Source organism: Sphaeramia orbicularis, chromosome 3, assembly GCF_902148855.1.
Source record: "Sphaeramia orbicularis chromosome 3, fSphaOr1.1, whole genome shotgun sequence".
NCBI classification, from domain to species: domain Eukaryota; kingdom Metazoa; phylum Chordata; class Actinopteri; order Kurtiformes; family Apogonidae; genus Sphaeramia; species Sphaeramia orbicularis.
The window spans coordinates 20,489,605-20,504,142 of record NC_043959.1 but is presented as its reverse complement, the minus strand read 5'-3'; the positions used below and the strand labels follow the sequence as shown (position 1 = coordinate 20,504,142).

At 39.4% G+C, this 14,538-nt stretch overlaps 1 protein-coding gene across 1 annotated transcript in view; it reads right to left on the bottom strand.

The window, feature by feature from the left end:
• Window positions 1-14,538, bottom strand: part of nav2a (neuron navigator 2a) — a 251,125-nt gene that overhangs the window by 111,825 nt on the left and 124,762 nt on the right. The window contains 4 exon segments of the mRNA XM_030130568.1: window positions 1,403-1,819; window positions 4,066-4,174; window positions 5,380-5,489; window positions 8,755-10,003. Coding sequence (XP_029986428.1) covers window positions 1,403-1,819; window positions 4,066-4,174; window positions 5,380-5,489; window positions 8,755-10,003 — 1,885 coding nt within the window.

The window sequence follows — 14,538 nt, the reverse complement described above, 5'->3', positions numbered from 1 at the left end:
AATTTTATACAGTCTTCTTGTCCAGAGCTGCAGAACTGATTTTCACTGTTCCTGTAACAGTGACAAAGTCCAATTCTATTCTATTCTATTCTATTCTATTCTATTCTATTCTATTCTATTCTATTCTATTCATATATTAAGAACATATTAAATATGAAAGTATGACTTAAGCTGGAGGACTGGTTGAAAATTGTTGATGAAATTGACAAAATGGACAGATTAACATTCATGCTGAACTTGACATGATAAGGACGGGCAAATGGATTAGTTGAAAAAAAAAAAAAAAGTGGTTTGACACATAGTTCTGTGAAATGTTATATAAACTGCGCCACTAAAAATGTAATTGTGTAACTTGATTGCTATTTTATTACTGTAACCTAAATTATCTTTACTATTAGATTGTGACTATTATCTATTGCAGACTGATGTTTGTTGTTTGTCATGTTCTGTATAACAAAATGGTAAATAACTAATAAAAACTAAATGTCAATAAAAAGAAAGTATGACTTGAATATTGAGATGCTAACTTTGGATTGATTTATTTTTCATTCAGATTTATTGAAATACTGCTGTGGTACTCCATGTTCCTACTTTGTTCTGTCACATCTCTTTAATACCTCATATTAAATAGTTGTATTATAGTTTTTTAGACATTATGCTGCAGTGGCTGTGTCATACTGATAATTTGACACTTAACACTAATGTTCTGTTCTAATGTTAATTTCCAGTCCGTGGAAATCTGGGTTTTATTAAAGCAACTAGAATTTAAGAAGAAAAATTAAAGACGGCTATGAAGGCAGATTAACCTCAGGTGTTAACTTTGCATATATTTAGTAAATAAGTAAATAAAAAACACATAAGACCAGTGGTATTCCTGTCATGTCATGTGTAGGTGAGAGAAATAAAATATATGGATGTGGAACAAGATGTGGAATAATTACCCAGAAAATGTAGTTACTGCTAAGACTGTGGATTTGGTTTTAAAACCATTACACCCTCAGTTTCATGATACAATTAATAAAGACTATTTTAAATGCCAGTTATTTTCTCAATTAACCATTCAGTAGTTCAATCTATTAGAAACTCAGAAAACAGTAAAAATGAAGATAACATCCTCAAACCACCTGTTCTTTTTTTAACCCCAAAAACAAAAATGTTGGTCTCCCTTGCAAAAGAGATTTCTAATCTCAATGGGACTTCCTGGTTAAATAAATGTAAAATGGATTTTTTAAATTGTTTTTTATCTGTTAATGGGCATAAGAAGAAAAACATCTGATAATAATTTAACCTTAACAAGCTGCAATTTTTACATTTCTTTCTCAAAAAACTACTCAAATCGATGATTAATTATCAAAAACTGAGTCATCAATGTCTAAGTGATTGATCGATCATGTCCACTCACCCGCTGGTGACGTCATCCGTCCGGCTGGCGTTCTTACTCAGCACATCTCCGTCGCTCATGTATCCCGTCACCTCCATGGAGATCCCATCCAGGTCCAGGTCTTCCCCGGCTCGGTCTCCCAGGTCCATGCTGCACAAAGCCCCTCCCCTTCCTGCCAACTGTCTCCGCAGGTGACCCGGGTACAGGTACCGCCCCCCCTGACCTCCCGCCACTCGCCCTCCGTAGCCGTTCCCCATAGAGGGGGCGTCGCCCGCCTGCAGACGAGGACTGGACTGACCCAGTCGCCATGACGACAGGGATGGTCGGGAGGAGGTGATGCTGAGGATACTGCGACCGCCGCTGCTGTTGTTTCCACCGCTGCTGCCGCCGCTGCTGATGTCTGTGGTGACGCTGCCGTCGAAGGTGGTTTCCAAGGTGCTGCAGGCAAAGAGCAGATGTTATCACCAAAAAACAAAAGTTATATTTCATTACATTTTTGTCATCATGGTACAAAATCTTGATCTTAGTCGAAAACCTTTAATGATCAGGTTCTTTTAAAAGTCTCCACAATATGCTACCTGGGGCTGTAAATACATTTAATTGTTTATATTGTAACTGACGTGTATTTATTTATTTACTTTCCTTAATTGTACCAGAATACACAGTCTTGACTGTCTTGTTGTGCGTGTTTTGTTTGTATTGCCTTTTTTTTTCTCTCTCTCTCTGGGTTCTGTTTGTTTATCATGTCTGGCGTCAATCTTTGTATTATGAACACATTACTTGAAATTATAAATGTTATATTTGTTAAATGTTGAAAAGTTCAATAAATAAATAAATAAAAAGTCTCCACAAGAACAAGTTGTGATATTGCTGAAAAATACACATAAAAAAAACAATAAAATTACTCCATAAAAGTGGCTTTATTGCCCTGTTTCTGCTATTCTAACTGTAAAATATATATATATATATATATATATATATATATATATATATATATATATATATAGCTAAATATATTTTTCCTGCTACTTTTATTATACTTGCACTGAGCAACTGTAACACACAACAATTTTCCCTGGGATTAATAAAGTATTCTGATTGTGATTCTTTCAGTAGAAACAATAAGTACAGACACATCACTTCTAAAACTGAATTCATGTACATTTTCTGTACTTGTCACTATTAAATTGAAAGCAACACAAACACTACACACTGTTCTCAGAGTCTCACAGAGGGTTAGTGAAGTAAACCCAGACACCAGGGTCAGCGTTAAGACGTGAGACCTGAGCTCAGGTCAGAATGAGGCAGGAAACCAGATTATGGCTGAACCTGAACCACAGTAACACCCGGCGATCAAAGCAAAAGAAGGAAGAGACAGCAGTGAGAAAAAAGAACAAAGAAAAGAAAAGCCATAATACCTGTAAACCTAGACAGACACAGTCTACTGAGCACAGAAACCCCCCATCAGCAGGCCGCCTCATTCAGCCCGTTCCCCCTTCAGCCAAAAAAACAAACACTGGAGGTTTGTTTTCCACCGGTGATGACGGATACGATGACCACCAATCAGAATAAAGAACTACACCATGTGGACAAAAGTATGTGGACACGTTGGATTCAGGTGATTCTTTTCTAACAGGGGTCTGGGATACAAAACAATAATTACTAATGTCATAATATAGTTTTATATTTGGATAAATATCATTGCATTGGTTAGCTTGGTTTAAATTGTTATCTTTGATTCTAAAATGCCTCAGAGATGATTTGGACTTAATTTCTCGTGTTGATTTTTTTTCTTTTTTTTATCCATGACTATGATTTTAAATGTTCTTCCTCAAAATTTCTCAAATATTTTTCATGTTCTGACTGTAAATAATATTTTTCTACCACAACTAACTATCTACTTTCTTCACATCTCACTGAGGAGAAAAAAAATCTCCCATTTAACTTTAAGGAAATATTGATGTTTTTATCTCAAATCATCATGAACAGGACATCTAATGCTGTAGACATGATGTGTCCCAATACTTTTGTCCATATAGTTTATAAACATCAACATTTCCTTTCCAATTTTATCTGTAGCTTCCTTTGGACAATGTCTACCATGTTTTTGCACAGTTTTGAGAAATTTATATTTTTGATTTTTTTTTGACAAACTTTTGAAATATTTAATATTTGCCCTTACTTCTAATGGTCCATATTTTAATGGCTTATAACATGTAAATGGTTACAGATAACATTATAGCTCCTATTAAGCACTGATAGGAAGTCATACATGGACTTTCATTTGGGTCCATGACCTTTGACCTTGAGTGACCTTGAAGGGTCAAACTCAAGGTCACCAATGTCTACATTTCTACAGTCTTCTTCTCCAACACTACTCATCAGATTCATTTAAAAATTTTTATATATCTTCCTTGGGACAATGTCTCCAAAGTTTGTTCATAGTTTTACGCAGTTTTTGAAATATAAAAAATGTGCCTTTACTTCTAATGGTCCATATTTTGATGGTTTCAAACATGTAAATGGTTACAGATATAAATATAGTTCCTATTGATCACTGATAGAAGTCATATATAGACTTTGAGTGAATGAGTTGTGAGTTTGGTTTATTTTTCTTATGCAAAGGTGGATGTGACACTATATGAGTCATTTCCATCTGTGTGGATGGTTTTTTCGGGTCTTACCTGTGGGTGACCTGAGTTCCTCGCAGGCTTGACATCGTCTCCTCCAGATTTTGCCGCAAGTCTGCAATGTTTTTGACCGTACGCAGTCGCCTTGTCTCTGGATCTTCACCTAAATCACACACAAAAAGAAAAACAATGATGTATTAACCCTTAAAGACCCAGGACTTTCTTTTGCATTTCTATCCAGTCAACATTAGTGTCAAACATTATGTGATTCAGGAGAATTTGCTTAATTTTGGGTCCCAATTTTACATTTGCTTTGTTTAAGAACCAAAACTTTTTTTTTTCAAATATCAATTTCCTTGTATGAGTTTCAATTTTATATCATGTTTGATCCATCGGGTCTCAATTCTCAGATACTATTATTGTTGAACAAACAAAAACATAATATAACACCAACATGTCTAACAAATTGGTGATTCATTTTCAAAATTGGCAAAGTTCTGCCTCCTTCCTCATTAATGACAGTCTTGTAGTGTCACTGGAAACTGGAGAAGCGCCTCTGTAAAGATATACTTTTATGTCAAATATTTGAATATAATTTTAATTTATTACAATTTTGAATTTATATACCTAATATTTGGAACCAATATTCACTTTGAAAGTCTTTGAAAAGGTTTGTTAACCATCTTTATGTCATTTATGCAATAAATTATACAAATTTATCAAATTGGATTTTATATTTTTTGTGTGTTTTTTGTCCGTCTGTGTTGATATAGTAGGTTAAAGTGGAAAAAATAATAGGCAGATGAGATAGATGTTGTGCTGAAAAAAAAAGATACCAAAAATGGGTATACTAAACATTTCTTTGTATAGTATATAAAGGCAAAATCAAAAATACTCAAAAACAGCCAAAATAGGCTCAGACCCCTAAGGGTTAAAATGACTGTGACTGTATTTACAGACACCAGTTCCTTCAGTTTTATCTCCTTCTGTGGGTTGTTCCAGACAGTGGAACCAGAACATTTAAAAGCTTTTTAGAACACGTAGATTTAACCGATCCTGGGACCGTAGACTGTAATTATTAAGTCATTCCAACAGATGTAGACCAGTAAATATGATGGAAACAGACCTAAAATACATGTAGAAATACAAGAATACCAGTGTTTCAGCCTAAAAAACACTGATGAGTGTGAGTTCTGAGGCCTGTAACGAACCTCCGAGCACTGTGATGAACAGTATTAAGAGCATTTAAACACCGTCATATAAATAATGTACCCATAATCCAACACAGTGGCTCCAAAGTGACTGAACAGGGATGATTTTAGACACAGGTGGCTGTTCCGGTCTGTTCCGCTGTGAAGCATCACCCACCTGACAGGTCCTCGATGGACGTCTGGCTGGTCTTGGTGAAGGACACGTCTCCTCCTCTTCCTCTGGAGCTGCTCTCAGTGTTCGATGTCGCCTCGCCGTCCGTCTGTGATCTGTGAAAACATATTGTGTAAAGGATCAGGACAGGGGGCATTCATCGATTATGCATTACTCTGCATTTAGAGAGAGCCTAATATTCAGCAAATTGTCACGAAAGAGGGATAAACCGATTAGGAGCTAAAGCTGCGGTGTTACAAGTCTTGTGACCAGGGTCCAAAATGAACGCCTGCTAAGCCCCGAATGCCACAAAGTTTGTCTTTGAAGCCTAAATCAATACAGTGGAGGCGCTGTGCTGCTGTGGGATGTGTGTTGACGTCTGAGCGGCCGGTTTGACTCAGCCTTTGGCCTCTGTCTGTTCATAGACTTTGTCCTGTTCACGACTGTGGGAGCCAATCCAAACCATAGTCACTGCACCAACATCATCAGAAGTATCCCATAAATACATCAAATATCTGGCACAGTTATTACATAATCCCCATATCAGTGTTATTTTAGATAACCATGATTCATCAGTTTAAAAACTAACACAAATGACGTATTTTATCATTATTCCCAGATTATTTTCTATTATTTGACCAGAGCCTCGTCCACACTAATGCAGATATTTTGTAAAACTGGTATTTTTCTCTACGTTTGAGTCTCTAGTTCTACACATAACTATTACTGATAATAGTTTGTATCACTGAAGCATAATTTTTTACACTTGATACACAGTTATTACATGCATATTTACTTTATCAAAGTGTCTATGTCCACAGTCCTGTGGGACAACCTTTGTCATGTGTCTATTCCCACAGAGCCACTCAGTGTCCTGGTTCTATCCTGTGTAGACTGGTCACCTGTCACCTGCTGACACAGGACTGTGCATCACACATGCCATGGGCCTATCCAGGTACAGGAAAAGGATAGGGGACCGTTCCAGGCTACACCCAGACAACAACGCTAGTGGTATTTTTCTTTTGCAGATTCTAAAAATTTCACATCCATACACGTATCATTTCCAAAAGAGAAATCAGAGGCAGCATGAGATTATGTCTGGGGTTTTCTTCTTCTGGTCACATGGTACTATGGCATCATCGTTTCCATTAAGGTGTGTTTTGCCAAACCACACAGCAATGCCAGGGCAGCGTTGGGACATTTCTCTGCTCAGGGACCCGTTCTCCAAAAATATCATTTCAGGGCACCGACAGTGCCGGTGTCATGTGGATGAAAGGCTGAAATGATATTAAACTTTAGAGGATTGATGTAATTTGGTCGTAGTGTATACGCCATAATCACCACAGTGCTGTGGCAACAAGAGGACAATGAGTTCATGGAACAATGTCCATGATTAGCTCTGTGGCAACAAAATGTCATTACTGCTTATTGTCACAGTACAAATGCTAACATTTGACTGACTGGCAATAAGCTAACCCAGATTTTGTGCCACAGTACTGTGGCAGTAGACATTGCCTTATTTTATCTTGTACATATAGTGTCTTTTTTATTTATTCCTGAGTCAATTGCATGAAAACCTGTGTCTATATCCATAAAAACAGCATTTTAAGTTGCTAAAATGGAGAATTTTCTAAACTGGTTTGTTCCAGGAAAACATAGAGATTGTAAATCGTTGTTGTCTCAGCCCATTTTGTTCATGTCTATGATGTGTTTGTGTGATGAAGCTGCAACTGAAACATCAAATCCAGGTGTATAAACTAGTGTCTGATCTGCAGTAGATGGAGGCGAGCACAGCATTACATTTCCACAGCCACAAAAGAAGAACTGATGACATGAATGTGAACTAGTTCCTGTTATGGAATTGTGAACTTTGGGTTAATCCGTCTCCTGTGTGACCTTTGACCTCTTGTGCGGGGTGAACTTGCACAACACTGTTTGCATTTTTTGTTCATATTCCAGTGAGTATTAGTGTGTGTGACGGCTGGAGGTGGTGTAATCCTGCTGCTAATGCTACCTGACAGACGTACGGCACAGGAGGAAGTCTCTCAGTGTTTTGGGCCGGGGGCGTTTGGAGGGGGGGTCGATTACAGGGCAGGATGTAGGGCATCGAAGAAGGAAGTGTCAGGAGGCTAATGAGAGTCTGGTAGAAAGGACTCACTGAGGACTATGTCCTTAGCACAGTGAGAGGGGTCAGAGGTTCAAATCACTTAAAGCTGCTGGAGACTTTCATCACTAATTTTTCATCACATCTGTAAAACCTCAGTCATATCCTCAGTATTATGAATCTGTAAGTCTTTCTGTGATTACTCACCTGAATCTCTTGCATAACGGTAAACAATTTCGAAGTGTCATCCACCATAAACAAACCATTTGTTCACAAACAGAGCCGGGAGGTAACTCGGGCATCTTTGGAATTTTATCGCGACATGCATTGTGGGAAGTGGAGGTTCAGCATGACCATATGATATTATATGGATGAAACAAACACGATGCGGAAACAGCTGGAGCTCTGCGACTGCGCGAGCCTCCGTTTCCCACATCGCGACAAAATTCCGAAGATGCCCGAGTTACCTCCCGGCTGTGTTTGTAAACACATGGTTTGTTTATAGTGGATGACACTTCGAAATTGTTCACTGTGAGGGAAAAGATTCAGGTGAGTAATCACAGAAAGACTTAAGGATTCGTGATACTGAGGATATGACTGAGGTTTTACAGATCTGATGAAAAATTGGTGACGAAAGTCTCCTGCAGCTTTAAGAAAGGTTAAATAGAGAGAAAAATTAATTTGGGAACTGACACAAAAGTAGTGCTGGGTCTTCATGGGTTAAAGACTTCATGCAAACATATACCATTTACACTATAGTTTATTCTCTAATCCAGGGGTGTCAAACATATGGCTCGTGGGCCAAAATTGGCCGGCCAAAGGTTCAAATTTGGCCTGCGGGATGAATTTGTGAAGTGTACAAATTGCACTGAAGGGTTTGTTTTAGTTCAGGTTCCACATTCAGATCAATGTGATATCAAGTCAAATAACAGCATAATGACCTATAAATAATGACTACTATACATTTTCTTAGTGTAATGAGGAAAAAAAATCACATCACATTAAGAAAATATTTACCTTTACAAACTATCCTTTATGAATAAAATGTGAATAACCTCAACATATGAACAACCTGAAATGTCTAAAGAAAATTATATGCAATTTTAACAATATAATTTCTGTTATTTCTAGGTTATTATGCTCAAATTGGACTGAAAATGAAAGGAAAATGAGTTTGACATCCACACTCTAATCTGATGAGAACTGATAAGAAATGATATCAATAATGGAAACTGAATAACTAAGTTCTTATCAGATGCCTGTTTCGTGTGCTGTACCTGTACATGAAGGGTGCGACGGTGGCCGTGTTGGGGTGGCTGTGGTGCTGTTGGGTCTGAGGTAGCTGCACACTGACGGTGTTGCTGGCTGTGCTCTGTGTAGTGCCTCCTCCGGCCACCGGGGCGGCGCCGAGGCTGCTGTTCTTCCCCTCTGTGGAGGCCAGGCTGGAGGTAGAGCTGGAGTGTCTGCTGTCCCTGTTACTGTCTCTGTCCAGGGGTCCGCGGTGCATGACCAGACCCCCCCCTAACCTCATGCTCCGAGGCCGCTCCCCCACCTCCTTCGCTGCCCCAGCCTTCCCCCCGACCCCCGGAGCTTTACCTCCTGGCTTTGGTATTCCGCTGTGTGCAGGGGCGGAGCTCTCCTTTTTGGCCGCTTTCCCCCCTTTGGGGATGAAGCTGGCGATTTTAGAGGTCCGTTTGTTTGAGCTGTCTGTTTCCGCAGCAACAGGTGCCGCCTCCTCTTTAGGCTCCTCCCCCCTGAGTTCTGTCCTGTCGGCAGCAGAAACGCGTTTCCCCGCCTCCTTCACTTTCTCCTTCCCCCTGTCCTTGTCTTTTTCCTTTTCGGGGGCTTTGACGGAGCCCTTTTTGGCAGTTAGAGCTCTGCTGAAAGTGCGCTGGGCGATGCCCTTCAGGGCGATCTTGGGGCTGCTGGCGGTCGTAGTGACGGCGGTACACGTTGATGGAGCGGCGCTGTACGCCGTCCCATTACTGGTCCCGTTCATTCCCGGCCGGACGTTCCCCTCATCGTCCTCCAAGGGGTCGGTGTTGGAGCCCGTCTCAGCTCTCTCCACCTGCCCCGCCCCCACCTGCCTCGATGGGGTGGAGCTTTCTGCCAGGGCTCCGTTAGAGGAAGAGGAGGACTTGGAGCCTCCTTTACTGTTGAACAGTTTGAGCTTCTCCAGCATTGACTTTTGGGAGGTGACCTTCTGAGGAGCTTCGGCTACAGTCTTAGACGAGGAGGTGTCCCTGTCCTGCTTCAGGGGCTGCGTGGCGGAGGAGGTGGCGCTGGTGGAGGAGGTGGACACAGAGGTGCTGGAGGTGTGTTTGGAGCTCATGGACTTACTCCTCCAGGGTTTGCTGTTGTTGCTGTTGGGCTGTGGGATGGCAGTGGAACAGGAGGATGATGGAGGAGGAACCGGGGTGGAGGTAGCGGAGGAGGAGATGCTGGTGGAGGAGGTGACGGTCACCGCTGACGACGGAGCGTGCTCAGTCATCACCGAAGGCTGCGAGGTCAGGCCCTCTGACGAATCTGTGGCAGAAAAGACAAACAACACGTCAATGCAGTGCCAGAGAAGTGATACCAGAAAAACAGAGAATTAAAATAAACTGCTTGAGAAATAAATAAGTCACTGTAAGTCCACCTTAATTCTACAAATTTGCCTCAAGAACCACTGGAAACTTTTAAATTAAGTCTTCTAGTATTTCTACTATTTTTTGACATCTCCTGAACTGTGAACTGTCTGACTGCTAGTATATTTTCTAGATGGAGTATGACGCCTTTACCAGTGGGATGTGAAAACCCGAAGCCATCGCAAACAAAGACTTTAAGGAAACATTGAGTGTAAAGAGGATATTCATTTAACAGGCTGTTCATCAAGATAGAAAAACTATTTAAATTAATGCTTCATCCACTCATTAACATCAACTCTTATCAGGGATTTTAACAGAGGTTTCAGGCCAATAAGCATGAAAAGTTTCTGTGATAAACATGTGACTGAAACACAATGTAAACTACACTCATGGACAAAGGTTTGGCTAATTCTGCCCCCCCCCCCCCAAAAAAAAAAAAAATCAGCATTTTTCCCACTTTTCAAATACTTTTATCGGCAAATACATCACATTTACGGAAAGTGACCAAAACTTTTGTCTGAATATCTGGTGGATGTGAAGAGGTTAATTGAAATGATGAATTATGTCTAATAACTGTGTGTGTATGGATTAGATTAGATTAGATTAGATTAGATTAGATTAGATTAGAGCCCTCGGGAAATCAATGTTCCAGTAGCAGCACAACATCAAATGGATACATACAGTCGCGGAAAAAATTACTAGACCATCAAAAGTCATCAAAAACAATGGTTATGTAATCAAGTACGAACTCCTGTGTGTATCATGTGACTAAAACAGACAGAAAAGAAAACATGGAATGCCCAAAAGCACTGTTTTTGTCAGTACAATGACAAAGATATTGATGTAAGAACTGAAGTGATTTTGGTTATCATCAAGAAAACATGGAAAATGCATAGATTTCAGCTCTGAAATTAAACTACTATGAGTTATTTTTGTTGTTATCATTATATTTATCCAAACAAATGTACCTTTAGTTGTACCAGGCATTAAAATGAATAAGAAATTGAAGAAAACAAGGGTGGTCTAAGAATTTTTTCCGCGACTGTATAAGAAATACTACAAGACAAAAAGGAAAGAAAATAATAATAACAATAACTATAAAAAATAGTAGTGGAAAAATGGGCACTTGCACATTAGAAAGTAGTGGAAATAAACAAGTGATAAAAATAATTATGATAATATTCATCATCATATTATCACTGATGTATCATCATATTTATCACTGAATATAATTATAATGAGACTGTGAAGTTCATTAACAGTCTGAAAGATAGTCCCATTTTATCACATGTGTAATGTTAAGTTCATTCATTCATTTTCAAAACTACTTAACAAACTACTTATCTATAAATAATGTAGCGATCATCTGTTTATAAAATGCGTATGTTCTTTCTCTTTTTATTTCCAAGGAAGGTGTCTGATCTTAATAAGTTTCCATTAAAGTTAAACAAAAGAAGACGCTTTATTAAACAGTAAACTGGGACAATCCAGACGCTGATCTGAGGGGCTGAAGAGGATCCAGATGCTGAGTCTGGTTCTCTGACCCCACACAGTGTCCTTATAAGGACCTGGAGGTGGTCTGTGTTCACTGAGCCAAACGTGCCATTTACCAAACTGTTAAAAACCCTTTAGCACTAACAATGAGAGGAGGCCATCGCAAACTGTTTATAAAAACAACGTAGAGCAGCTTCGAGTGCTTTAAAGTCCTGCCAGACGACCAAGACACAAAAAGACTCACTGCTGCTCAAACAAGACCTGGACTTATATGGAATGCTTTTGGTCAGCATCCCTTTGTTTTACACAGCTGCTCCGTCTGCTTAAATTAAGTTACATGGATGCAATACCTCATAAATTACATCAATGAACAGGGACGAGGTAAGCCAGACCTACACACAAACCTACACTATATCTAACACTGAAAACAAATGAGTCATTTAGCAGCAAAATAAACAAAACTTACCCTGAAGTGAAGGATTCAATGGAACTAACTGACTGTGTTGACTGGGTTCATCCTGATCTCTAACGTCTATAAACAGAATAACAACAGACCAGTAACATTTGAATATTCACCAACGGCTGCTGAGGGTCAGAGCAGTGGGTGGAATCATAACGGTTCTGCTGCATAAACACTGAAACAGACCTGTATTTATTCACAGTCACTGTTTTATTATGGTTCCTCATAGGCTATGTTCAGACTGCAGGCAAATGTGGCCCAAATCTGATTGTTGTGCCCATATGTGACTTGTATCCGATCTGTTAAAGACAGTTTGAACAGCACAAATCCAACCCAGGCCACTTTCATATGTGGTCCTAAATGTAAATGTATGAAGAATTTGTTGAAAGTATCATCATTTTCATATATTGGATCTTATTGGAACAAGGCAAAAAAACAAAACAAACAAACTAAAAAAAAAAAAACAGGAAAGTTTGAAACCTGCTTTTCTTCAAGCTTCAAAATGCACATGTGCTTTATAGAGCGTTGAAGTCCCGCCCCTTCTGCTGTGTCTCATGTGACTTAACTTCAGAAAAAAATATGAATGGCTGCAAAAAATCAGAATCAATGTTTGACAAGTCAAGAACGTCATTGTCTGTAGTAAAGATAGTAAAGAAACATCTAGTTTTGTTTTGAAACAGCTAAATGGACTGCATCTCTTTTCACATTTTGGCACTTTTTACCTCCCTCTTCAAGATCGAGGTGTAAAAGTCTTAAAGAGATTAAATGGTTCAGTTTCCAAAATCTGAACAGATTGTGGACAGTTACAATCATGTCCATGAATTTCAGGTGCATAGTCTTTATATTTGTGGATTTTCACAGTCTGATACTTCAACAGTTTTACAACAAACACACTTTATCCATCTGTAAACTGGAAAACATCATTTGTTTATATGTGGAAATGATGGTATAATTCACACTGAATTAAAAACATTACATGTAATTGACTGTAATAATGTCACTAAAGCCCTATGAAATAAAACTGCACATGAAAAGACGTGTTGCTGTCAAAACACGTCATTTTTAGGGTGATCTGAGGTTGTTGTTCTCTGACATAACACTGTTCAGATAGAAGAAGGAAAGAGAATGACAATCCTTTTACTACACGATGGAAATATTCACCCTTATTCCAACTGAATACATCTAACAAGCCCAAGTAGCAGCTACTAACAGTGAAAAGTCTTCTTTAGATGCAGTTTAGTTGCATTATGGGAAATGTAGGATCATGCATTTTTGAAGTTTCAGCCACAGGAACTAAAAGTGTAGATTTCTGAACTTCTGCTGTTTGATTTTAATCATCTAGTCTCGTTATTTGACAAACTTTGCAGCTGTGAAACACTACATTTTTGGTCCAGAAGCGATTAAACAAGGTCATAAACTATTGTATCATGAAAGATTGTAACAAAAATCATTTGATTTCTTTATATCCATCTTTTTGTAGTAATTAAAAAAGAAAGGTTAAGGTTTAGCTTTTTGATATAATAAATGTGCATTTTAGCAGTGCATTAAATTTTATGACAACTCTAATGGTGCATACTGGGAAAAAATATCACTGACTAAAATTTGGCTACAGGCAGAGTTTCTTTTCCTTCTCACTACTTTCATTTCATATTCATATGTTATTCATGCGGTCTCATTAAGTCAGCATTTACACAGAATATTAAACACTCGACCCATTTGTTTATCCCTTTCAGATCCGGCTCCCCTTTTTATTTCATTTTTACAGCCTTTCATGCCCTAATTGAAAATAGGCACCCGCGCCCCCATCCATCCCGTTTAGCATTTAGCGAGAGCAGCCTGAAACAATGCTGCCATTAGGAAGTGATTAGGGCCCAATTAGCTGTGCTAGCAGTTAGCGATCGGAAAAGTGGGTCAGGTTGCTAATAGCCGGCTTCCTATTGGAGGCGGCTGAATGAGAGGGGGACCTGCTGTGATTATGGAGGAGGCTGAGAGAATAAGGGTCTGTGGAGAGCAGGTTTGGGATGAGTGGAGCTTTGATGTGGGCCAGCAGGACGGGCTGTGCTGTCCGTGAATGGGGTCAGCTCAGATTTCGGGTCAGAAAGGAACAGAAGAAGGAGAAAGGCGGGACGTGGAGAGGGGCCCTGGACTCTGGGACCGCCTGGTCATTGTCAGGGCTGGACCCGCTGACCGGGACTGATACGCTCCAGTTGGGTTACCAAGGAAAGAACGTGGCCAGTCTTCAATGTGCTGGACCAGGGGGACTCCAAGATGCAAAACAGGACTGAGAGTGAGAGAGTAGGTTCAGCAAAGATGAAAACAAAAAGGAAATGTCATATCTTTGTAGTTTTTTTCTGATGCTGAGTCTAATTCTTGAAGGAACATCAACACTTGTAGCCAGTCAATAAAGGACTGTGACCCTAACGCTGTAATAAAAGCCCTAAAATCACACTGAAAATACTCCACTGCAAGTAAATGTTAGG